The 24,094-nt window shown below is 54.5% G+C and overlaps 2 protein-coding genes, 3 non-coding genes and 1 pseudogene across 14 annotated transcripts in view; 4 read left to right on the top strand and 2 right to left on the bottom strand.

Moving 5' to 3' along the window:
- The window catches only part of GIGYF2 (GRB10 interacting GYF protein 2), an 80,239-nt gene extending 80,005 nt beyond the window's left edge, over window positions 1-234 (bottom strand). For 7 of the 10 annotated variants that reach the window (XM_067302024.1, XM_067302023.1, XM_067302026.1 and 4 more), the window contains exon 1: window positions 146-230. The gene's annotated coding sequence lies outside the window, so the exon portion shown is untranslated. Of the gene's footprint in view, window positions 1-145 lie in introns of all 10 variants that reach the window. The other 3 variants (XM_013942655.2, XM_013942654.2, XM_013942656.2) reach the window with 2 other exon arrangements.
- Window positions 235-4,438: 4,204 nt separating this feature from the next.
- Window positions 4,439-20,646, bottom strand: EFHD1 (EF-hand domain family member D1). The gene is made up of 4 exons (XM_067301487.1): window positions 20,305-20,646; window positions 13,328-13,475; window positions 7,279-7,413; window positions 4,439-6,098 (listed from the first exon to the last, which is right to left on the bottom strand). The coding sequence occupies exons 1-4, from the start codon at window positions 20,628-20,630 to the stop codon at window positions 5,964-5,966; spliced, it is 744 nt and encodes a 247-aa protein (XP_067157588.1). The 5' UTR covers window positions 20,631-20,646; the 3' UTR covers window positions 4,439-5,963.
- A 2,000-nt stretch (window positions 20,647-22,646) lies between these two features.
- LOC136992780 (5S ribosomal RNA) lies at window positions 22,647-22,753 on the top strand (annotated as a pseudogene).
- Window positions 22,754-23,008: 255 nt separating this feature from the next.
- On the top strand, window positions 23,009-23,127 carry LOC136992701 (5S ribosomal RNA). Its single transcript, XR_010885137.1, has one exon. It is a non-coding gene; the product is annotated as a 5S ribosomal RNA (ribosomal RNA).
- Window positions 23,128-23,382: 255 nt separating this feature from the next.
- Window positions 23,383-23,501, top strand: LOC136992712 (5S ribosomal RNA). The gene has a single exon (XR_010885148.1). It is a non-coding gene; the product is annotated as a 5S ribosomal RNA (ribosomal RNA).
- A 255-nt stretch (window positions 23,502-23,756) lies between these two features.
- LOC136992708 (5S ribosomal RNA) lies at window positions 23,757-23,875 on the top strand. Its single transcript, XR_010885144.1, has one exon. It is a non-coding gene; the product is annotated as a 5S ribosomal RNA (ribosomal RNA).
- The last annotated feature ends 219 nt before the right edge of the window (window positions 23,876-24,094 follow it).

Raw genomic sequence — 24,094 nt, forward strand, 5'->3', positions numbered from 1 at the left:
CCCGGGCTGCGGCACCCCCGGCGCTGGGCGGACAGGGGCGGCCGGCGAGGCCGGGGCTCGGCGCGGAGGCTCGGCGCGGCCCGGCGGGCGCGGCGGGGCAGGGCGCGGCGGCGGGGCGGGCGCAGCGGCGGCGGGGCGGCGGTACCTGCGCTCCCGGACGGAGAGTCCCTCACGGCCACAGCGACTCCTCAGCCCCAACAACACAAGATGGCGGTTGCGCCGCCACGCAACGTCACGTGAGCCCGGGCCCCGCCCCCCGGCCTCCGCCGCAGGGACCCGGATGGGAAACGGGTGGCTCCCCCCTCCTTTCCCCCCCTCGCTGAAGCGCCGCCCGCGTGACGACACCGCGCCGCGCGCCCGGCGGGGGCGGCCCCAGGCGCGTGCGCGTGCGCGCGCATCTGCCCCTCCCCCCCCGCGGCGGCGCGAGCGCCTCCTGCCGGAGGCGGGCGCCAACGGCCGCCTCCGCGCCGCAAAGCCCTGTGGGAAGGAGGCGGTGCTGGGCGGGGCGGCGGTTGCCGCCGTTACCCGGCCCGATCCCTTTAGCTTTAGCTCTGCGTACTTCCATTTTATCGGCTGCGTTAAAAACCACCCGCTGCGGTCTAGCTGCGGGAGCTGACGGTGCTTTAGGTGTTTGCCCAGGGTGTTGCCGCGTCAGGCCGCCGCCAGCGGTCGCCCAGGGAGTGGGTCAGAGCGCGGCCGCTGGCGGCGAGAGGAAAGGCTTTATGTGGCACAGCATCTATTTTCATACTAAATTTCCTGATGGAAAAAGTGTCAGGAGCTAGGGCAAGCTTTTTCAGCTAAAAATACTGCTTTATTTTTAGCCCTAAAACCCCTAATAGTACACGATGCAGAATAGCCCCATGGGGTTATTTCAGCCTAAAAAACTATTCTTAGCTGCTATGCACTGTTGAAGAAATAACCGTTTTCAGCTGAAACAACTTCACTCCAATCATGACTTCAGCCACAATCCATTTAGTTTTCTCTCTCCTAAGTGAATAAGTGCTTGTCATTGTGCGCTGAACGCGGGCCAAAGATGATGCAAGAGTGAACACAGGCGATTCCTCTGGGATAACAGGTTGGAAGTTCATCATTCCTCGCTCTTATTTTTAGCTCAGAGCAACACAGGACTACTTCCCCCCAAAATCTGTTAGAATGAAAATTCTCCTTTAGGAGGCTGGTTTGAAAAAGCAAAGCTCCCTAGCAAATGGCTGGCCCCTGATAAGCCAGATTTTGATTCCCCTAGTTATTGCCACACAGCTTGAGCCAATATCAGTAACGCTATGGGTAGGGAGAGGTGCAGCAGTGTGCTTCAAGCTGCCAGTAAGACCTTTCAACTTTGCTCCAGAAGTGGCTGTGCCTTATTATTCTGCTCATCAAACATGAGTAGGAGCACTCAAAAATATTCTCACATCATCTAAGGCAAGCTACATCTGAGATGGGAGAAGTTTAAAACTTACAGAGATTTTTTTCCCCCCAGTTAGCACAAACATTACATTATTGAGAAGAAAATTTCAAGAAGAGAGTGGAAAATGTCTCATCTGCAGAACTTAGCATTTTTCTAAAATATCTCAAGGAAATTCAAATGGTATTTTTATGTAATAACAGATACCTCCTAAGTCTTCCATAAGACTCTTTCAAGCAGAACAGTGAGACTGTCATGAAAATACAGGAGCTTATCTGTGGAGTTATATTCCTCCATGGTTTAATTACATGACTTCAGCTGATGTACTCTAGGTGTGAAACCAACTCACCAGCTAGTCTGACATTTACTAGGGTACTGAAGGCATGATGTACTTTAAGGTCCTCTGGGATGCCATGCCAATTCAACTGCACTATTAAAAACCCCGGCGCAAGGAAATGGAATCTGTAATGAACCAAAAGGCATCCTTATTGACCAATTTTTTCCACCCCATTCTAGCTTGGCAGCAAGGGCCTCTCTACTTTGTTATAGCAGTGGAGCTAGGAACACACAGCGGAGCTTGGAAAAGGTAAATAATCATCATACAGCAGCTCAGAAGATGTGGCAGAATCTGTCATTTCTCCCCTCTCCACCCCCAGTTTAAAAGGCAGCTATTCTGCTGATATACTAAGCATTTTGTCTGAGAGCGGTCAATATCTTCTCAACAGCCTCTGTCTTCCATGGGGATGGTGAACAGCCCTCATTTGTGAAGTCCCTAAGAATAATAATAAAAGCAACAGACAAGGCAGGCAGGTGAACATCTAACCGTAGCTTTTAAAGTCAGTCATTTCAATGCATCAGTGACCTCAGACAGCTTATGCTGAAAGACAGACTACCACAAGTATGCTGCTAGTTCTGCAGCACCCTGTTATTTTGAGATGTCCTTCTCACACACTGCAAACTAAGTTTGAAAGGGAACAGTAAAGCACTCTGGTCACTCCAATCTGTCTTGCCAAGGGATTTATTTGGACACTCCCAAAAGGTTAAAATTCAGTTTAGTCACCTTAATCCTCACAGTTAAAGCCTGAACCCTTATCCAGGAAGAACCTCGAGACAAGATACTTCCAGTTATACCGTTTCCCTTTCCCTGAGCTTTTAGATGAGCAATTTGAGGCAAGTCTTCTTCCCTTCTGGGAAAAACCCAAATCCACAGTAGTTTTTTTTTTTTTTTTAAATCAACCAGCTCCCTAGGGTTTCTCCCTTCAGACCTCTCCTCCCTATCACAACACACAGAGTCACTCTGAGCACATCAGTAGTGCCAGACTGGTATTGATGTACCAGCAGTATCAGAAGCCAGAGTTGGGATTGCCTGGACCTATGAGAGCTACCTGTGGTGACATTAGGCATAAAGTAACATGAGAGAGGACATAGTATCAAAGACCGTAACATTTTAAGTACGGCTAAGTAAGATTAAATAGGTCCTGTGGGCTAATAAGTATTGGATTGGAGATTTATCTAGGCAATTTTTTTTTAGCACTTCTGCATAATCTAAAGACACTATGTTATTTAGTCCAATAGTTTTGAGCCAAACGGAACATTTTGAAGAGCAATTAATTTCCAAATGTCAGCTCTTGTAAAGCTAATTTCAAAACTTATATTGCTGCACCTTCAAAAAAAAAAAGTACATCCAAAAGCACATACTGTTCACTGCATGAAATACAGGACTCAGCTAACAGCATCTGTTTGAACTGAACAAAACTACTCTAGCAGAAAACTGAACATTTAGAAACCTGACACGATTGTCCTGCATATGCCAGAGAAGACAAACCTCACAGAAGAAGCTGGGCTGAAAAAAAAATCCAATTAGTCCAGCAGACAGACTGGGCACCCTTTGGGAAAAGGACTAACAAGCAGAGTCTGCCCTTCGGGAGAAGGACTAAGGAGTAAAGTCTAGACTACAGACAGATGACAAGTTTCAAGGTCTACTGTTATTCTCCTTGGTGGGCAACTTCAGCAGCCCTTTTCCCCTATTTGCAAATTCTGCCTGTCCCCACTGACCCACCCACATTGCGACTGCGTGCCAAAAGTAGGATGCCTACCTTCCCGGTTCTGCAATCCGAGCTACACCAGGGCCAGACACACTGCTCATTTCCTTATTGAAACTTGTCAGCTCGAGTTGACTCAAGTCTCTTGAAACGGTGACTTCGGAAGCCCTTTTTCCACCCTCCCCTCCTCCTGCCCTGGGCTCCTCACCCAGCTGCATGTTACCTGCTGCACTTTGCAGAATTGCTATGCTGAGGCAGCAGCATTTGCTGAATATCAGGAGCTGCAAAAAGGAAGTGGAGAGCAAGGAGCCTTCACCCCAATTTTACCTGACGCCAGAGACCTGAGGACTCACAGATGTGTGACAAATGTGGCAGGACTGCCCCCAGCTCACGGGGGAGCGCTAGCTTGAAGATCTGCACTGAATGCAGCGTTTACATTTTCCATTTCATCACTGGATCGTGTCTGCAATGATGCCTGGTTAGGCCTCCTCTTTAACCCTCCACACTGGCTGTGCCAGCAAAGCTTAGCAGATCAGCACCAGCAGAAACAAGTTTCTTAGAAACATTTGCAGATTGTTACATATTTATTTTTCTCCTATAAAGACAATGACGAAATGCAAAGAGAAATGTAGTTAGACAAACCTGCCCAGCTCCCAGCTGGGACACTACTAGGGGCTGAGATACAGGGTCTATTTCAAGATAAGGGAAGGCTGACAATGTTCAGATATCAACGTTTTGCAGTGGACAGTATTTCAAATATTTGCAAAGCCATGGCCTTTTTGGCAGAACTGCAAACATTAGGGCTTTTTACAGCAGGACTGCTGTATAAGAGTGGAAGTCATATCAAGAAGGGGCTGAACACTTCCCCACTTATCCAAGTCAGAACACCAACCTTTGGGGCTCAAACAGAGGCATGTTCAGGAGTGGGGATTGCTACAGTAGTTCTTGAACAAAATAGTATATTCAAGGACCTAAAATAAACCACAGGCAAGACTGGAGATAACAATGCTTTATTTGTACATTTCAGCAACAGGAGAAATAATTGAAGATGCAGTTATCTGCTTTGTTGTAAAGTATAAAAACATTTAATTATAAATATTTAGCTAAAAAAGCGTGATTTTATAAAATATAATCTGTGAAGATATATACACAGTTTAATTGTTTAGCGATTCTTTCACCTGACATTAAAGAGTAGAGGTTTTTCTATTTATTATTCCATGCTCACAGTTTAGTGCTCACAGTTTAAGAAGCAAAATGGACAAGTGAAAAGACAACTGGTGAGTTTTGTTTTGGAAGGAAAAAATGCACAAACCAGGACAATAGCAGAGGCAGAACTTGAGCAAATCGATGTTTAGAGAGAGGTCTTGCCAAGGGAACGCTGTTTCCCTTTGTCGTGACCTACAGTGTATATGGCATTTTAACATCTGTGGGCAAGTCTCCTGTTTTTGTGAAAGAAAATGGCTAAGTTTAGTGCAAGCCTTCTAAATTCAATCCAGCTAAATGTGCTAACCTGCCTGCTCTTCTTCCCTTCTTGAGCAGGGATTGCTCAGTATGCTGGGCTGGTTTTAATCTGTCATGGCTCGAATGAATTCAGTCACCTTTATGATTCAGGCTATGAGCAGATTTCCAAAGATTAAAAACCCAGTGTGCCATCCAGTCTCATTGTCCATCTGGCAATATCCCTTAACCTGTTTCCTTGAAGTTTAAGGCTGGAAAATACAGTGAAGTCATACAGTACACTAAATATGATGGAATGTGAAAGAAGATGTATGGTCAGGCAACTCAGTTTTCTATTCCTTGTTTAAGAGAGAGACAGCTTCCAGCTCTCAAAGTCTTGGAAAAATCTCACCTCTTATTGAAAGGTTTGTTATTATGGCACTTCAGAGAAGAAAAAGTGGAAGACATACCAACATGTTGTTGGGCAGCAGAAAAATCTACAGGAAATCATAATTAACTTGATCCACGTCCCTAGCAACTATCTTACTCTCTTCACAGTGTTTTCACAGTGCCTGTGGCACAGGGCTTTGAGGAAGACAAGCGAAGTAGTCAAGGATGCGTGACAACACCCAACAGCAGTACAAACATACAGGAAATGGATCTGTACTTTGTACACCCTGATTTACACAAGATCTCACTACTTGCTTGTAAGCAAGGAAAGAATTAATAAGGAGTTAAGAGGAAAATGATGTATAGAAGAGAAGGAAAGAAGGAAGTAGGCAAACAACACTTGTCAGTGCTCACCCATGATTTGCTACCTGCTGTTTCTGCTTCAGGGTGATGCGCTCCTGATGGTTCAGAGCAAACAGCATGTACACAGCTCTTATGATTCACATCGTTATGAGTGCTTAGTAACTGCAAGAGTTGTGTCCTTAGCGATTCAGAAGGATCTTCAGGAGAGGAAGGCTAGCGAAGCTGTAACGGGTTTTAGGCAGGATCCAGGCAGTACTCTCCAGGTAGAACCCTGATCTGGGAAACGTACCAAGTCATGTGCAATCTCGGAGCGTGTATTGGCTGGTCTGCTACTGGCTAAATGCAGACTTTAACTCCCTGAAAGCTGCTCGGCGGTGTCTCCTTTCCTCCTCTTCCCGCTTTCGCTCGTCCTGCTCAGCTTTTATCTCTGCTTCAAACTTACTGGCTGAAGAAAGGGCTTGAACCTTTAGGTGGGAGAGAGAGAGAAAATAAGAGAGCATCAAGCCTTGCATCAGAGGCAGAATCAGAGTCTGACCTACTCCCAGATGAGCAACACGCAGGACTGTTTGCCACACCTTCTGCCGCTTGCTGGGAAGCTCTGTCAGGATGGGTCAAGTATTAATTACACTGCAGCACTTGGGCATTTACACCAAAGACCTGTTAGCTCGGTTGACTTTGACATCAATACAGGATCAATACATTTACGATTAAGTCACTAACAAGTGACCAAAATAATGCCATCAGTACTAGGTTAAATACATTCTTTCTGTAACCAGCCAGCATAGCTTAGGCTGTGAGTATACACTGACAGAAACCGCTGCAGAAAACAGTTCTGAATCACAGCCAAATTTGAGAACATCATACTACACCACGGATAATCTGCAGATCAAAGAGACATTGTTTATTTGCTGGCTATTTTTCCGCCTTTCTTTCCAGCTTTCATCTCAGTACATCTGCTGTGCAATAGCTGTGCTATGCTCTTGGGAAAAAGCTTCTTATATAAACAGGAGGATTATTTTCTAAGAGAGCTTTCAAAAAGGGTGCTTTGTCAGCTTCACATGGTGCAAAGCTCTTTCTGCCAACCCCAGGACTCCGTGCAGTTATTCTGACTACAAAGGTTACACAGAGCTGCTCAAGAAAAAGATGGCTGAAATTCTGTATTCCAAAATACTTTGTTCTCTACTAAACTCAGAGTGTCTCGATCAAGGGAAGTTTTGCAAAATGAGAAAGTTAGTCCCTGTGCATTAGTTTCCAGGATGCTTTTGACTTTAAAAGCGGTCAGCCAGCTAGTCATGTAGAGCTCCCAGCCACAGAGACACAGGTGGGCCAGTCAGCTCTAGCAGAGTCAGACCTACTGCTGAGATGGTGAAGCAAGCCATTTTAGCATTCACCAAACCGCAGAGGAACATTGTAGCTAGAATACAACATATACGCTTGAATGGAAAAGCAATGGCTTGGGGGGATGATATACTCATCCTCTTAGCTAGGAAGGAGACTGGCAGAATCCTCTACTGGAAAGCAAGCAGGGCTAGTGTCTCAGTGACACTGCACTGACTGCTGGAGGAGGAATAGCTGGTCCATGGTCAGGTCCTGAATAGGGCCTGCATACAGAGCTTTTTTGTGTTCCTCTGTGCCACACCATACCTTAGCTTCGAAGAAGTTCTTGGCTCCCTTGACTCCCTCAATGGAGACGTCTATCTCTGACAGCTTTGCAAGCGTCATCAGGCCGCTATCCTCCTCGAGTTCCCCAGCTGCAGCTTTATGGAAAATCAGCAGGAACTAGCAAAATAGAGAAAACATTCAAATTCTTCACTGAGGCTCAAACAATTTGAAATGCAAGCAGTACAGACATTCACCTGCAGGGCAGGAATTTACTTTTCTTAGCAAAGGAAAGCAGGTCTAAATAAACCAAGTGGCACCATGGAACTTGTGCTGCAGTACAAAGCTCTTTTGGACTTGAGAGGAAGAAACCTCAAAGGAAAAGAGGGATTTCCTATGGAGGAGAGCCATGGTGGGAGCACAGCTCCTACTGAGCCTAGGCTCTTAGACAGCAAGAGAAATGCAGCCATCTCTCCACCTGTCTAATGCTGTGTCCCTGTCCTCCCACCAACTTCCCTAGCATTCTGTGGTCTCAGATCACATCCTACAACAACGAAGGCAGGAGAACAAAGCCAGCCCTGGCACAAACCTGAACCCAGTTCCTGCCTCCCCTGACCAGCTGCATTGAGGTGCCAGTGCATTCCTCTTAGAGAGGACACCAATTCAAGCATGTACACAGGAGAGGGATCTGGGGACTGCCTCTGCTGTGAACCCTGCCTTAGGTCCTTCCAAGTGCCATGGTCTACACAGTACAGGAGGGAGAAGAAAATTAAGGTCAAATATACCAAGACAACAGAAGGTGGTCAGTTCAACTCATGCCCTGTCTAGGACATGGGAGAAGCTACTTAAATCTGCCCTTGGAGCTGAGCCTCAGTCTGTTCCAGGGAGCCCAGACTTGTTTAGCTAAAGTTGGGAAAGCCTCTGTATTTGTATTGTGTCAATTAAATAACAGAGGAGAGCTTCTCTAGCACATCTATCTGTCAGTGGTCAGGACAGATGCATACCCTTGGGACAGTCAGCAATGGCTTGAACAAGTATCACTCTCTACAGAGCAACTTGTTTTGAAACCTTTGTCCTGCACTGAACAAATCAAGTCACTAGAGCAGAGCATGTATCAGCAAATGAATTGTAAAGGGAAACAAAAAACCCCAGCCATATTACAGGCCAGAAAAAGCACGTTTTCTACAGTACGAACAAGACCTGCCTGCTTAAAAATAAAGATCTTTACACCACCTTTCAACTGATAACTGAACTCCAAGATAAGATAGGGATGATTTAAGTGTAATTGTAGAGGTCTTGTGACCCTCCCTGCCGTTCGTGGCCACCCCCGGCAAGGGATCTCAACACTTGGCACAGCACTGAAAGAACAGAGGTGAGGGAGAAGGGACAAGAGGAATACAAGGAATGAAGATGCTTCACTGCGCTACTCCGGTCCAGTGTGGAGGGCTCCAAACACCATGCAGGATTGCCGTGAAAACCACCTGCACGGGGGCGCCCGACATCCCTAGCGCTGCACTCCCCAAACTGCCCGGGCTTGGGGCTTGGCTTGTTCCTACAGAGAGCCCATGTCATCCCAGAGGAGGGCAGCAGAGTCCCAGCATCCACACTGCAGCCAGCCCTAATGCACTCTCCTGCTTCAAGGAGCTTGCAAAAGCTGATGGAGATGCAAGAGTTTGGGCAGGCCTCCCAGGAGGAAGGGTGGGGAGATGACAGCAGTCCTGGCTGCCCTCTCACAGCAGCGAGGCAGCGTTACCAGGCCCTGCTTTGTGCAACAGCCTTGTAACCCGTGCATGCTCAGCACGGAGCAGCCAGAAAGCAGGCTACTTGGGGAAGGCAGCTTCCCACCCTCTCCAAACACATGTAACACATTAAACGATGCTCTGCTGAACAGACTAGCCCACTCAGAAAGAAACCAAACACTCCAAGACATCCCCTTGCTCTGCTCAGATCCGCTGGGTTCAGGCTAGTTCCTCTCCTCCTCCACCATGGAGTGGAGAGACATTGCAGCCAGGCTGGCATTAGTCATGGTTCCTCCTTATAGTTTCTGCTCCACCCTGCCAAGTCCCACTTCCTGGCATCTAAAAAGAGCAGTGGAAGCAGAGCAATCCTGAGGTCTGGTGCAGCTGCCACACAGGGAAGGACTGGAAACACCCAGTCACAAGAACAAGTGTGCATGAATCATCCTGAAGCTAGGGGACAGGGCAGCATTCCTCTGGCTGACACGGGCTGCTGCAGCCAGGAAGAGTGGGCTGCACCGAAAGGCACGAGGAGCTGAGTCACCCCCAGAGGCAGCCCAAGGACCAGGCGGGATCACACTGGCTTTCACAGGAGCTTGGGAGCAATCCCCTTATGTCAGCTCACTGCCTGCAGCCCATTTTGCTGGTTATTTATTTGCCTTCTAGGTATCGGTCCTCCCCGAATAGGGAGCATCAGGAATTTGATTTCAATTTCCCGAACTGTGCAGGAAACCAAAGTGCTCCTATTCCTAACTCTTGTCTCACATCCCTTGCTGGGTCTGAGACACATCACAGAGCTAAGCCTCAGTGAAATGTCAGAGAAGCCACCGTGAATAATGCTAGTACTTTTAAAAACCTTGCTCTCAAGGAGCAGGACATGCTCTTTCCACCCAACTGACCTGACACAGACAAGAGATGCACCCAGTCTTGCATCCTTAGTGGTCTAAGACCTACCCTGCAGTGCCAGGTCTCAAAGCAACGCTACAGCTGCAGAGTCCCACAGGGCACCATGCATCCTTAGGGGTGCGAGGAGGTATGAGACTGGCAGCAGCCGCCTTGCAACAGCTTGCCAGAAAAGCAGTGGCACCCAAAACTGTGGTTTGCACAAACCCTGCTAGCAAACACATGACGTGGGTCAGCATTTAAACACTTTAGTGCGGGTGTGAGGGAACGTGGGTGGATTTTCACGGGTTTGAGATAAGAGCTAAAGTTAGACATTACTATTACAGCAATTAACCATAGTTTCCTGTGGTAGTTAGAGAAATTCACATTTTTTCCCCCGCTGTACCTGATCTTTAAGCCTGAACTGTTTTACTCAACTCATGGAGAGAGTCTAGTGCAGTTGATCAATGTATTGATGGACTCTGAAAGGTCAGCAGCAGAAGTCAGCTTTCCTAAGGGGCCGCCGTTCATCAGCAGTAAGTCAGCCCAATACAAGCCTGCTTTCCAGCTTACGGGTGAAAGAACCCCACACTATTCAAAGCAACAACAAAAGGTGATTTGTTGCAAACGAAAGAGATCCCAGCGATTCTCTGGCCCGGCCGAGAGAAGCGTATCTCCAGGCAGATACGTCAGGGCTTGTTATCCCCTGGAGAGGCAGGGAGGAGGCCTCCAGTGCTTCAGTTACACCCTGCCGAGTTCAGATACTCATTTAAACCAGGGTTTCTCCTTTGTTGTCACAGTGCTCCAAGTCAGCCTGATCACTCTCCCCATGCCTGCTAGTCACCACCGAAGGGAAGGTGAGCAGGACAGGGCCGTGGCAGCTGGTTCAGCCCTCTGCATCTGCCAGGAAGCTGCCTCTCAGCCATTCCTCTGCCTGAGCAGAGGAGTCTGACTTGGCGCAGCAAGGCAAGAAGCATACTGCTCCTCTCTACCACGGGAAGCTTTGGGTGCGTGCCAAGGCTGCTGTGCTCAGTGTAATTTGTCCCCAGAGCTCCGCCAGTGACATTGTCTCATTCCAAGCCATGTGCCACCATCAAAGCTTGTTTGCTTGACCATCATTTTGCATCTGGCTAGATGCTACAACAGCACCAGCTGCCGCATGCAGCATGCCAAGGGCTGGCAGCATGCTTAGCCCAGGCCGGCTGACAGGCGGCCGCACAGGGGACTGTGCTCCAAACAGGTGGCGGTAGAAGAGGAGGTACGCTGCCACTTGTGCGGCACAGCGCTGCCAGGACACAACGGGATCTTCCAGAGCCCTGGGGGATAAAGGCACTTCTCTTTCAGAGGAGAGAGCATCTGCAGCACTGCTCAAAAAGCCAAAGCTGTCTCTAGCACTTCAGTGAGGGAGGGCAGGCCCAGGCACACGCAGCAGGGCAGAGGGGGCTCCTCCAGCATATGCAGGGATTTGGCAGTCTCAGCTGCCTATCTGTGCCGATATCTGTGCTGCCTCCTGCACTTACCTTCCCCCAGCCTGACCTGGGGCCAAGGACACGGCGCTCTTCCTGCTCCACTGGATTCTTTGCTACCCCGAGGAGAGCTTTTGACTCCGGAGCAGTCTGGTTCACCTCTGGCTAGGCACGTATCCTTCCCTGCCCGGGGAGCTGCTGGCTTAGAGCTTTGCTGGCACAAACTGACAAGCTCTCGCCTCTCAGATTTGTCTCTCCATACTGGCCTGGCCCCATAAATCAGAGTCTTTGTTTTTTTGTCTTCTACTGCCAACTTCTCATAGCAAAACTGGAGCTTGTGGCCCTGCCTGTCCCCGCAGCCTTTCAGCTCCCTCAGCACCTGCTTGCAGAGCAGATTCCTCAGAGATGCAGCCGCCGTGCCAGCTAACCCACCTCCTGTGCGGTGCCATGCATCGAGCCTTTGCCTCCAAGCCCTCACCCAAGGAGGCTGGCACAGTGGCTGGAAGTATTCCTGCAAGCAACAGCAGGAGCACAGAGTACAACGGGGGATGAAGCAAGAGCACGGGGGAACAGGGGCATGTAAGGGCTTTCACCAAGGCTGGCTTCACTGGTCTAGAGGGCAGGCAGCGGCATCCTCCTCTCCCTCCCAAGGAACCTAGCAATCCCCTTCTGTCTCCTTCATTCCTTACAGTCAAGGCTCCAGGCAGGCCACAACACAACAGGATCTGAATGAGGGGGAGTTGGTTTGACATGCCAGCAGAGAGAAACTACACAGTGGCTCTGACAACTGCCGATCACCCTCACAGCCCTGACCAGCCCAGCAAGAGCAACTGTGCGCCCTGCTGGGGCCTGGCTGCTCTCCCCCCTCTCAGGCACTGCCAGAGGTACTGGCACTTCCAAAATGAAGAACTTGTTGTCTGAGACATGCAGGGCCCTGCACCTTATCTGCACAACCGAATCCCCTCTGAGAGGGGCATGGCAAGAGCACAGCCCTTTCAGAAAGGAGGAAGCCCAGCTGCTTGGGGCTCACCTCAAAAGCCTCCTGCAGCGGGAAGAAGCAGTGTAGCAGGAAAGCCATCAACACTGCAGGATATAAGCAGCTCTGTCCCTTGCCCTGTCTAAGGGACTATTAGTTAATTTAGAAAGCCACCACATTATGCACATTACTGGTTCAGGGAGCAATGCAAGTCTAGTAGAAGATGATGTAACAGGGTGTTATGGTATCTGGGCTCCCTCGTGCTGCTGAGATAAGGTTGGGTACACCTGACTGCATGCAGGTTGCTGCTGAGATTTCCTCTCTTCCTTTACACGACAGCAATTCCTGGCCTGCCCACACCACTCTCAGCTGCCCCCTGCACGTGACTGATCCCCCAGCAGCCTCAGAGCACAGCAGCGAGGAACAGACCCGTTAGCTGTGTGCATCTGCTGAGCCAGTGTTATGTACTCAACTGCAGCAGTTTAAACCTCTTTGCACAGAGATGACCACCTTCATAAAGCTTGCAGCAGTTAGGCGCTGCACCATGCAGAGAGCCACCCAAAATAAACTGGAAGGTCTGGGGAAGCCTTCAACGCCTCCCCATGAGACAGACTGCTCCGAACAGAGCCTTCGCCTATACCTGAAAGAAGGTCTGAGCCACTGCATCGCAGGAGCCCAACAACAGTGCCTCGTGACTGCAGGAACATGCCAAATCTGTGTCACTCCGACCAGAATAGGTAGCTGCCAGCGCTGCCCAGGCAGCTGCAGCAGGGCTCAGACGTGCTCCCGAAGTAAGCAGGGAGGCTGGAGCGCTTCAGTGTCTGGTACCACTACTGCCACATGAAGACACACAAACACAGTGCTCCACACCCAGGGCTCCTCATGGTGCATCCCGCCATGGGCACCGGGAAGCTCACCTGCTTCTCACCTTGCACATGTGGAGGGGACATAGCTGTGGCTGGAGCACAGAGCTTGGCTGCCTCCTCCCGCCAGTCCACAGCCACATCCCCATTTGCCCCCATGGCCACCCTTACCTCGCGGAAGCTGAGCTTCCCATCGAAGTCTTCGTCCACCTCCTTGATCATGTTCTTCAGGCCCAGGTGGGTCTGCGGAGCTCCCAGCTTTTCCATCATCAGTTTCAGCTCCATCAGGTCGATGTACCCATCCCGTCCCGAGTCATACCTGTGGGGCGCAAAGGGGATGGGCGTCAGCCTTCAACACACCCCATCCAGAGCAATGCAAGGGTGTCTTCCCAGAAGAGGAACTGGGCAAATGGATAAAGTCACGGGGTAGTTCAAGGCTTGGAGGAGAGGGGAAGTTGCATGACAGAACCAGGTGCTGAAATATATTAAGCTTAGGGAAATAGCAGGCAGCCTTCAGAGGCGCTTGACACAAGAGGGAAGTGCTCAAGGCCAAACCACCACACAGGAGGAGAATGGGGGAACCCCGCTCATCTTGGGATTTCTGCTTCCCCAACTCATGTGGCCGGTACAAGGGTTACTTCCGCACAGCTCACACCAAGCGCCAGCACAGCAGGGCCCAGGCATCCCAGAGCCAGCTGCTGCTTTGTCTCTCATGCTCACGTAGAGGAGAAACAGGGAGCACAGACCAACCAGGACCTCCCAGCAGAAAAGGGATATTGTTGCTCGTAAGCACAATACATCTTGTCTAGCTGTTAAGATCTTTCCTCTCTGAAATGCTTTTATACCATGCAAGTGCTTTCCTTCAGGGCAGCTGTTTATCCAGTGCCCCTGGGCAGGGCAGAAAGGCAGGCCCCGGGCAGAGCAGGGTGCACTAGGAGCAAGGCTGGAACGGGAACACGCTCCTATGAGAACAGGAAGGACTGCAAGGACTGCTAGAAACCTCCCCACCAGGACATCACCCACGCTCAGGCTTCAGGAACGGGGAGGCAGTGACCCGCAGCAGAGCACCTGCAAAGCTGAGCAAGAGGGGGAGGGAAGAACAACCATCTTTATAACATGCCTTCATCAAAGAGCGAGCAAAGGTCAGGCTGGGGGAGGTAAAGGAAGAGCAAGAGTCTCTTGTTGGAGCAGACACAAGACTGCAACAGGTTGGGCAGTTACTTCCCGGCAGTGCCAAGACCAGCGGCAGTCCTGCTGATGGGATGGGAAGCAGAGAGGCAGTGCTGCTCCGAGCAGAGCGGCAGGCTCACTCTGGAAGGGCGGCCAAGGAGCTGCAGGGCTCTGACCTGCTGGGACAGCTCCAGTTTGCAGGAGTGCTTCTTCATGCTCTCACAGCTGTGCCACAGGCACAGGTGCCCGTCCCCCTCCCAGACCCACAGTGGCACTGATTTGTGAAATTAAAGCCACAGATGAAGGCAGGCCGGAGTGACTTGTATGGGAAGCCGGGCTGCTCACAGGAAATCGTGGCAGGAACAAGAGTGTAGATGGCCACAGAGATTTCGGGGCTCAGCCTGCACCACGCACCTTGTCCTCCCTGGCTGCCTCCTGCAGGCACAAGTAGAGCATCCGGCCCCTTCGGCCACCAGCACGTCACATCCACAGGGGTTTAAAGCTCCCAAGTCCCACGGGGTGAACGCTCTGCCAGCGGACAGCCCCATGGCAGAGCTCAGCTCTGGGGCACAGCCGGCTCCCCACTGGGTCTCCCCCACCACCTCGCTCCAGACAGAGTTAAATCTTTGAGGACTGGGAGAGGCAGCCCCAGGCACAGCATTAAAGCTCCCCTCTTTGGAGGGAGCCAGTCAGACCTTGCCACCCGTCATCTTTCATTCGCTATTAGCTCTCCTCCGAAGAGAGCGACGGCTGTGGCCATCCCAGACTGAGACCGGCACAATTGTGGTTCCCCTGGAAGACGGCGCTTTCCAGCTGGCAAAGCTCACAGCCGCAAAGGAAGCGGCAGGGCACGAACGCAGCCGCGCACCCCCGAGCTGCCAGCCGGCACAGGCAGCATGAGGCCGGGCCACCACCGAGAGCGTCCCCTGCCCTGGTCCTGCCAACAGCAGGGACGCAGCGCACCGCTCTCCAGGCCGGGGTGGCCTCTGAGGTGCCAAGCCGGAGCCTGGGGCAAGAGATCCCAGCACTACCCTTCTCCAGCAGCTGGAGCTGCAATCAGCCTCGTCACTGCTTTTCCAGATAGACCCACCACCTCCCAAACCAGTTTTTGGACTGTCCATTCCTTTTTTTCTCCCCCCTCCTTCAACGGGGCCAATGTCCCAGGCCCAAGCAACCCTGAATGGCAGGGAAATAGCCCCCTTTCCAGCTCCCTGCCACCAGGCTGGCTCATTCCTCCCCATGCTACCAGCCTGCCTGATGCACTCCGCATTCAGCAAATACGTGAGCCCACCAGGTTGGAAAGTGTTTTGGAAAACTGGAGGAGCGTAGAAACCTCTGTAGGAGCAGAAAACAGGCCAGCGACCTCACAAGTCAGAGGAAAGAAGGGCACTAGGTTTATTGCCGCAAGGAAGAAGCCAGTTAATTTTAAGCTACATGTTAGCACCCTTACTGAGCCCAGCACTGAGCTGCATTTTCAAGGCCTCAGTGAAATGCAATAGGTGCAATCTCTCCTGTATTGAATTATCAGATTGCTTTTCCTTTAAGTTTGGGAGAAAGGGTTGGGAGTTTTTCCCCCTCTGAAATAAGAGGGACACAGAGGCAGCGTGATCTTTTATCAGCTAAGGAAGCAAAGAATATTGTGCCAGGGAGGCACTTGGGATTTAGGGCTTTTTTGGCCCCAAGAGCTAGCACTTGTTTGGGGCCGGCATGCCCAGGTCTCCCCAGGGCACCGCGCCTGCCCGAGGGCAAACGCCGCCCGAAAGGGTTAACTGGCCACGCTTGGCACCGAGCCGGCAGGCACGGCTTCAGGGCTCTGTCCCCCGGCGAGGAGGCAGCACAAAGCCAGGATTGTGAGAAATTAGGTCTTGTCAGCAGCAGGTCGCGGTGGCAGAGCGACGCGCTGTACCAGCCGCACAATAGCGTGCGGCGCGTGGGGCCGGGGCAGGGCTCGCCGAAACCCAGGAGCCCCGGGCAGCAGCAGGGCAGGCCACCAAGCAGCTTGGGGCCACGGTGTGTGGGAGAAGAGCTCCTGGGGACAGCAGACACCATGAACCTCCCCAGAACAGAGTCACGAGTCCCTTGCAGCCAGGGACAGACAGACGGCGAGGACACAGGCCCTCAGTGCCAGCCCTGCGGAGCAGCAGCGGCACCCTGCACACTGCTGCATTTCCTCCCCGCCCCCACTCGCCTCCTAGATCAGCTCGAGTATTTTAGGACCTCGGAACATCCACCCGACCGCCACGGAGCCGCACAGCCAAACTATTTAGGGAGAGGCATATTTATAGGCCTTGAGAAAGCGTAATTCATTCCCTGTCGTGCCCCTGCCCCGTGCTCTTGCAGGCACAGGCACTCGGAGCAGCACCAACTGCACTTCCAGTCACACCACCAAAGCCAGGAGCATTGCTCCCGACACCCCTCGGCCCTACCAAAATCCCTTATCCGCCTCTCGGGAGCTCCTCTGCAGGGCCATGGGCTGTATCCAGCCCCCAACAACGCTTCCACCTGTTTCACTGCTGACGTTGTGCCAGCCCTCCGGAGCAGCACAGGCAGCAAGAGGAGCTGGCAGAGACATGTCGCTCCTCGGGCATCCAGGAGACGGGGCACAAGTTCAGCTGAGGGTGCCAAGGCCCAGGCCAGCCCCAAATGAGACAGGAGGGTTCCCGTCTGCAACAGCACGGTCGGAGCCCCGGGGTGAGCTAGGACACCGGGCACTGCTACAAGCGCTGCCGCCAGCGGGATAAGGGTTTGCAGCGTGGCCACATCGACATTCCTGGCAGCAGATAAGACACCTGGCGCCTGCCAAAATCCACTGCAACAAGGATGCGCCCAGATTCCCACACTGGCTGGCTTCCACCCAGCTGCAAAACATGCCCAGCTCCCGAAGTGCTGGGGAAAGGAAAGACATCACAGAAATTGCGGGGGGGGGGGGGGGTGAAGGGGGGATACTTGCTTAAGAGCAAGAAGTGTTGTGTACAACTGCTGCCCAAGAAATACCCTGAGCCACTTCCCCTGGGACAGAGAACAGGTTTTCCACAACAGAGCAGTGATCAGGGTGCTCAGGACTGAAGGTGGTGTTACACAGCCCAAACAGGGGTGCAGGGCAATTTTATACCTCGGAAGAGAAAGAAGGAAGGATAGGGAAGGGAGGGAAAAGGAAATGCTAAGAACTGCATTACCAGTATTGAGTTGGCAACCCCCTCCTCAACAACCTGAAAAACACCAAGAAAAAGACAAAAATGCATAGTTGAACGGGAAATCCCAAGTCCTGGAGGATCAAAGAGCAGTTTGTAGGTGTCCACCCTTCTTGAGAAGGGCTGGAAGAAGAACCTGCCCTCTCTGTGCATGTTCATATACCCGAGCTCACTCCAAATGCTGTGGGCAACTGTACATCTGACCTGCAATTCCCGCATGCAGCAATGGCCCAATACAGGCTCTCAAATGAAGTAGTTGCAGAGTAATAGTGCTGAAGTAGTAATAATGTCATCTTAAATATTTCAAAATCCTTTCTAAAGTAGCACTTTACTTATTCTCAGCATTGCATTTCATTGGCAGCTTGGAAAGCAATTATTCCCTGCCAGGCAGCTGGAGACACAAATGGCCTCCCCAGGTCAGCGAGGGTCTCGGGGCTCCTCGGCCACGTGCAGCTCCCTCTCCTCCCCCAGCGCGGGCAGCAGGGGCTCTCCCCGCTCTGCCGGGCTCGGCGCTAGGGAGGACACGCACAGCCCTACAGGACTGCCATGACAAACATCTCCTACACCAAGCAAAGCTCTCTCCCGAGACGCTGCGCAAGACCTCGCTTGGGGATGGCTGAGTCCCCCTTAGGACCTTCCTCCCACCCCACAGATTAAGCTAATCTGGTGGATCTTTTCCTCCTGCCCACACGCCGCCAGGAAGGCCACACTCCCCAGGGCACAGCCCCATCCGCACCCCAGGCTGCTGTCGGCCAGGGCAGGCTGGCACCAAGGCGAGCTGTAAGACTCCCAAGAGTTTGCTCGCAAGACTTTGGGAAGAGAGGTTATCACGTTTACCGCGGTCCCCGCACATTGTCAGAATAGGCAGCTAATTAGGTCACAGTATAATTAGCTTGAGCTGCAGACTTCCTGGTCCCACTGCCAAGGAAAGAAGAAAACCACACACCCCATCCGACAGCTCCCATGGCCACCAGAGGCCTGGCTGTGCTTGGCTGGCCCTCACGCATCCCACAAGCCAGGGCCACCATGCAGCTCCGAGCCCCCGGCAGGGGGGCCACCAGCCAGACTGACAACCCTGGCAAGCCTGGATTAGGGACCGAGCAGGTGAGCAGAGAAGGTCATCTTACAGCCCACAGTGAAAGTCCATTCCACCCTGGGTCTGCTTCAAGGAGAACTGACCTGGACATGGGACTTAGCCATGGAGAGAAAGACCCTGAAGAGGTCATGGGAGCTGGGCCTCCGGGACCAGAGGGAATTTCCTTTTACCTGCGCCCTGTTCAGGGAAGGAGAGCTGAGCCTCACCACCAGCAGCCTTGACATTAGTCACAGGCAAGTCCCATCCCCAGAAGAAACATCACATCAGTGAAACAAGCACCAAGGAGTCAGGAAAGTCCCTTGTGCAGGTCAGCCCTTCACTTCCACCCTGACTCGGGGCAGTCTGAGCTACCAACCTTCAACAGCAACTCCACCTCGTGCTGTCGCAGCACCCCAGACCAGCCTGCAGCACGTTTGCTGCCCCCAGTCACAACGTCAGCCCGAATTACAGATTTACCAACACTTTCCTATGCGAGGAGCTCTCAGTCCTTGCACAAGTCTGCAACACCAAGCACGATCCCCTCTCCTAGCAGGGCATCACAAGAAGGGGAGGGAGAATGGTTGCACAGAGCCTTTCAGCCTATGTAAGGGGCAAAAAGAGGGAAGCAAAAGAAGAACGGGGCTGTTCTGCTCACAGAAAAGCTGTGGATCTCCAGCTCACCTTCAGTCAGGGAGGTTTCTAAGGAGAGATCGGGATTTTCTGCTCTCCCTGCCCCAAGAGAGACAAGCAGATACCTTAATCAAGTTAGAAGTCGCTGTAAATTGATAAGAAGCAATTTTGGACAGGAAATTAGACATTAGAAACCTGACATCCTGTGGCAAAGGGAAGATATCCCTGTCTGTCAAATGATTGTTTTTTTAATATTACTAAGAAAGATCCTGGACTGTAGTAGCCAGGGCCAACAAGCCGTACAAAGAATAAAAGCCTTAATCACAGGGTTTAACTCAAGCTCTGACCAGCAGGCAGGAATTAAGGGGAAGGTTCCCTCTCCTCCTGGAGCACGTGGTGTTGGCCGACAGGCGAACCAGGTCACCGGGACCAGACGGAGCAGAGACCCGACACAGCGTGGCAAACTCCAGGCTCGCGTGGCGGCAAGGCCGGGGTCGCCGCTCTCCTTCACGCGGGGGAGGACACGGCGACGCCGCGACGCCTGGCGGGCCGCCTTCGAGGCCGGGCCGCCTTCGAGCGCGCAGCCCAGCGGCTTCGTTTTTTGGCACAACCGGCCGGCGCTCAGCTGCACCAGCCCTCACAGGGCAGGCAATGTTTCCCGGCTACACTGAACAGCTGATTAGCATTCAGCTGAAAAGCCGAGGTTTCCCGCTTGCATTTAATGAGCTCATTGTCTAAAAACTCAGCCGTAATTCAGCCCTTCCACTTTTTCTTCCCCAAACCAGCGCTGTTGCTCGCCCAGCCCCTGCCGGCGCAGCGCCGCCGCCCGCTCCCAGCTCCCCCTCGCGCCCGGGCGGCGGGAGCTGCCGCCGGCAGGGTCCCTCCCCTCCCCTGCCCTCCCGGCCCGCCGAGGAGCGGGGCCGCTGCAGCCGGGGCCGGGCAGGGCGCGGAGCCTCCCCCGGCCGCGCACAAAGGGCCCCGGCGCCCGCGCAACACCCGCCCCAACGAGCGGCTCCCGCACCGCGCCCGGCCCCGCGCCGCCCCTCACCGCCGCCCCGCGCCGCCGCCGCCGCCGCACTCACAGGCGGAACATGCGCTCCATGTCCTTGATCTGCCGGCGGCTGAACTCCTTGAACTCCGTGTAGGGGTTGAAGACCTTGGCCTGCCGCGGCCGCGCCGTGCCCGCGTGGATGTCCTGCCGCCGGCTCAGCTTGGCGCTCAGCTCCGAGTCCGCGTTGGCCGTCAGGCAGCTCCGCTCCGCCTCGCCCCCCCCCTCCTCCTCCGCCGCCGCCGCCGCCTCCTCCTCCTCCGCCCCGCTGCCGCCGCCGGGCTCCGCGCCGGCCGCCGGCCCGCTCTCCTCCAGCAGCAGCCGCCGCTGCAGCTTCTGCGCCAGCTCCTCCGAGGCCATGGCCGGCTGCTGCCGCCGCCGCCGCCGCCGCGCTGCCCCCTCCGCGCTGCTCCGCTCTGCTCCGCGCCGCCCCGCAACGGCAACGGCGCCGCCCGGCCCAGCCCGGCCCGGCCCGGCCCTGAACTTTATTCCCTCGCTCGGAGGCGGCGGGGCGGGGCGGGGCGGCAGGGGGGCGGGGCGGCAGGGGGCGGGGCCGCGGGGGCGGGGCCGCGGGGGCGGGGCGGGGCCGCTGGGGGCCCCTCACATCTTCTCCTGAGCCAGCAGCGGCCTGACACTGGACAGACACTCCGAGGGCCCCCCAAAAAGAGTAATTTTTTAAAGACTTCTAATAGGATCGTTTTCCCCAATGGGCAATCGGCGATGCAGGCGCAACACTTCCCAGAGGCTGCTCCACTCCTGCCTTGCCCAGCGAGGACTTCTCCGAGGTGGCCCCAGAGTCCCCTGGTGTCCCCAGGTGCTGGGCTAGACAGGCGGACACAGCTGGTGGCACACAGTGCCGGGGCCTGGGCACGGGCGCTGGTGGGCGCCTGCTGGAAGCACGCCGGGCCTGGCGCCCTGCTTGTGCCATGGCCAAGCAGAAGCCGTGTCCTTGCCCCTGCCGGTGGGAGCCCAGGTGTGGAGGGACGCGCTGGTGCGCTGTGGGGTGGCGGGGCCGGGTGTGCAGCGCTGCGGTGACAGCCGGCTACACCACAACGAGGGTGCCATCTGGTGGAAATCTCTGTGCGGGGTGTGAGATCGGCAGCAGTACAAGCGAGGCAAGTTACAGTCCTCTCCGGACTGTCATGGACTGCGGAGCCCCAACGCTGCCGGCAGGGCTGATCTCCTGCCAAAGCCAGGGGAAACGTGGTGATGAAACCTCAGGGCAACACGGGGCCGTGCCCTGGGCCACCGCCCTCGCACACAGCCTGTGGCAGCAGCACTGCGTGGTGCCGGGGTGCAGAAGCAGGTGGAGCTGTCGCTCTCCGAAATGTTCGCTTTGGCTCCGGCTGTGCCCGTGCAGGCATCTTGTGGCCCTCATTCACTATCCCACAGCACGTGGACGTGCAGCTCTGAGGAGAAAAACCCGCATCTGGTGACAGAGTTGCACACCAAGCGGGAGGCGAGCGTCTGAGGCACGTTTTACGCTTTCGCATCTCCCACGTGAGGAGGATTTAGCTGTTTGATTATCGGCTGGCTCTAAGCGAGCGCTACAGGATACCTCGATGGCAAAGACACACCTCAGCCCTTCCGACGCCTGGCCAGGGGCGGCAATACGGCCCCCTCAGGTGCAAACCTGTGGGTGCTCCACCATCACCCTCACTGATCAGTGTCTCACCCAGGAGCTTGTCCCCAGGGATGCCACGGCGTGCTGGGGCTGGGCAAGCTGCCAGCGCGGTCACCACCCCACCCCTGGGCTGCGACTCCTCCACACCGGAGAGGAAAGCATGGAGTTGGGACTCTTTTGGGTGTGCGTGATCTCAATCCATGATAAAACGGTGCCATCTAATTTCAAATGCGCCTCCAGGTGTGCTGTTCCTTAAAATCGCCTCATAGTGTTGTTATCGTGGGCCTGATGGGTGCGGTCAAAAGTTGACTAAGACAAGTGCCTCCTCTGCAAAGCAAATGGTGCGTCCGGTCTGGGAGCAGGAAGGGGAAGAGGAGGGGGCAGGAGGCATGCAGGGAGTGGGAGAGAACTGACATGAGGAGACGGTACTGAGAGATGGGAACTAAGAGATGGTGGGGAATGGGAAAGAAAAGAAATGCAAGGACAATGAGCAGGAACACACTGGTGTGTGCGAGCCTAGAAAAAATGACCACAGTCAATGCCAAGAAACTAAAGGGATGGAGAAAGAAAAGAGAAATGTAAAGAATGACTGCAGTAGTGGTATGGCACAGGAGGGTGTTTGCGTGTGTTGTTGGAGGGTGCTGTGCGTGGGGGGTGTTGGGAGAGGGTGCGTGTGAGGGGCGCGGGGTGTTGCATGGGGGCGTGAGCGTGCGCGGGGTGTTGTGAAGGGGGCGGCTGTGGGTGGGGGTGTTGCCTACGGCCATACCACCCTGAGAACGCCCGATCTCGTCTGATCTCGGCAGCTAAGCAGGGTCGGGCCCGGTTAGTACTTGGATGGGAATACCGGGTGCTGTAGGCTTTTGCGTTTGGCTGTGGCGGGGTGGTCGTTTTGCGGGGGTGCGGTGCGTCAGGCTGTGTGCGGGGGGTGTTGCTGGAGGCGGGAGGTGTTGTGGAGGGGGGCAGTGTTGCGCGAGCAGGGTGCTTGCGTGTGTTGTCGGAGGGCGCCGTGCGCAGGGGGTGTTGGGAGAGGGTGCGTGTGAGGGGCGCGGGGTGTTGCGTGGGGCGTGAGCGTGCGCGGGGTGTTGTGAAGGGGGCGGCTGTGGGTGGGGGTGTTGCCTACGGCCATACCACCCTGAGAACGCCCGATCTCGTCTGATCTCGGAAGCTAAGCAGGGTCGGGCCCGGTTAGTACTTGGATGGGAGACCGCCTGGGAATACCGGGTGCTGTAGGCTTTTGCGTTTGTCTGTGGCGGGGTGGTCGTTTTGCGGGGGTGCGGTGCGTCAGGCTGTGTGCGGGGGGTGTTGCTGGAGGCGGGAGGTGTTGTGGAGGGGGGCAGTGTTGCGCGAGCAGGGTGCTTGCGTGTGTTGTCGGAGGGCGCCGTGCGCGGGGGGTGTTGGGAGAGGGTGCGTGTGAGGGGCGCGGGGTGTTGCGTGGGGTGTGAGCGTGCGCGGGGTGTTGTGAAGGGGGCGGCTGTGGGTGGGGGTGTTGCCTACGGCCATACCACCCTGAGAACGCCCGATCTCGTCTGATCTCGGAAGCTAAGCAGGGTCGGGCCCGGTTAGTACTTGGATGGGAGACCGCCTGGGAATACCGGGTGCTGTAGGCTTTTGCGTTTGTCTGTGGCGGGGTGGTCGTTTTGCGGGGGTGCGGTGCGTCAGGCTGTGTGCGGGGGGTGTTGCTGGAGGCGGGAGGTGTTGTGGAGGGGGGCAGTGTTGCGCGAGCAGGGTGCTTGCGTGTGTTGTCGGAGGGCGCCGTGTGCGGGGGGTGTTGGGAGAGGGTGCGTGTGAGGGGCGCGGGGTGTTGCGTGGGGCCTGAGCGTGCGCGGGGCGTTGTGAAGGGGGCGGCTGTGGGTGGGGGTGTTGCCTATGGCCATACCACCCTGAGAACGCCCGATCTCGTCTGATCTCGGAAGCTAAGCAGGGTCGGGCCCGGTTAGTACTTGGATGGGAGACCGCCTGGGAATACCGGGTGCTGTAGGCTTTTGCGTTTGTCTGTGGCGGGGTGGTCGTTTTGCGGGGGTGCGGTGCGTCAGGCTGTGTGCGGGGGGTGTTGCTGGAGGCGGGAGGTGTTGTGGAGGGGGGCAGTGTTGCGCGAGCAGGGTGCTTGCGTGTGTTGTCGGAGGGCGCCGTGCGCGGGGGGTGTTGGGAGAGGGTGCGTGTGAGGGGCGCGGGGTGTTGCGTGGGGGCGTGAGCGTGCGCG

Source organism: Apteryx mantelli, chromosome 9, assembly GCF_036417845.1.
Source record: "Apteryx mantelli isolate bAptMan1 chromosome 9, bAptMan1.hap1, whole genome shotgun sequence".
Lineage (NCBI taxonomy): Eukaryota > Metazoa > Chordata > Aves > Apterygiformes > Apterygidae > Apteryx > Apteryx mantelli.

Excerpts from the sequence above, each read along its gene's own strand:
- EFHD1 (XM_067301487.1), bottom strand. The coding sequence starts at position 20,630 with ATGGCCTCGGAGGAGCTGGCGCAGAAGCTGCAGCGGCGGCTGCTGCTG. Across the intron at positions 13,476-20,304 it reads ATGGAGCGCATGTTCCGCCT|GTATGACTCGGGACGGGATG; the intron begins GTGAGTGCGGCG and ends TGCGCCCCACAG. Across the intron at positions 6,099-7,278 it reads AGAACTTCTTCGAAGCTAAG|GTTCAAGCCCTTTCTTCAGC; the intron begins GTATGGTGTGGC and ends TCCCACCTAAAG.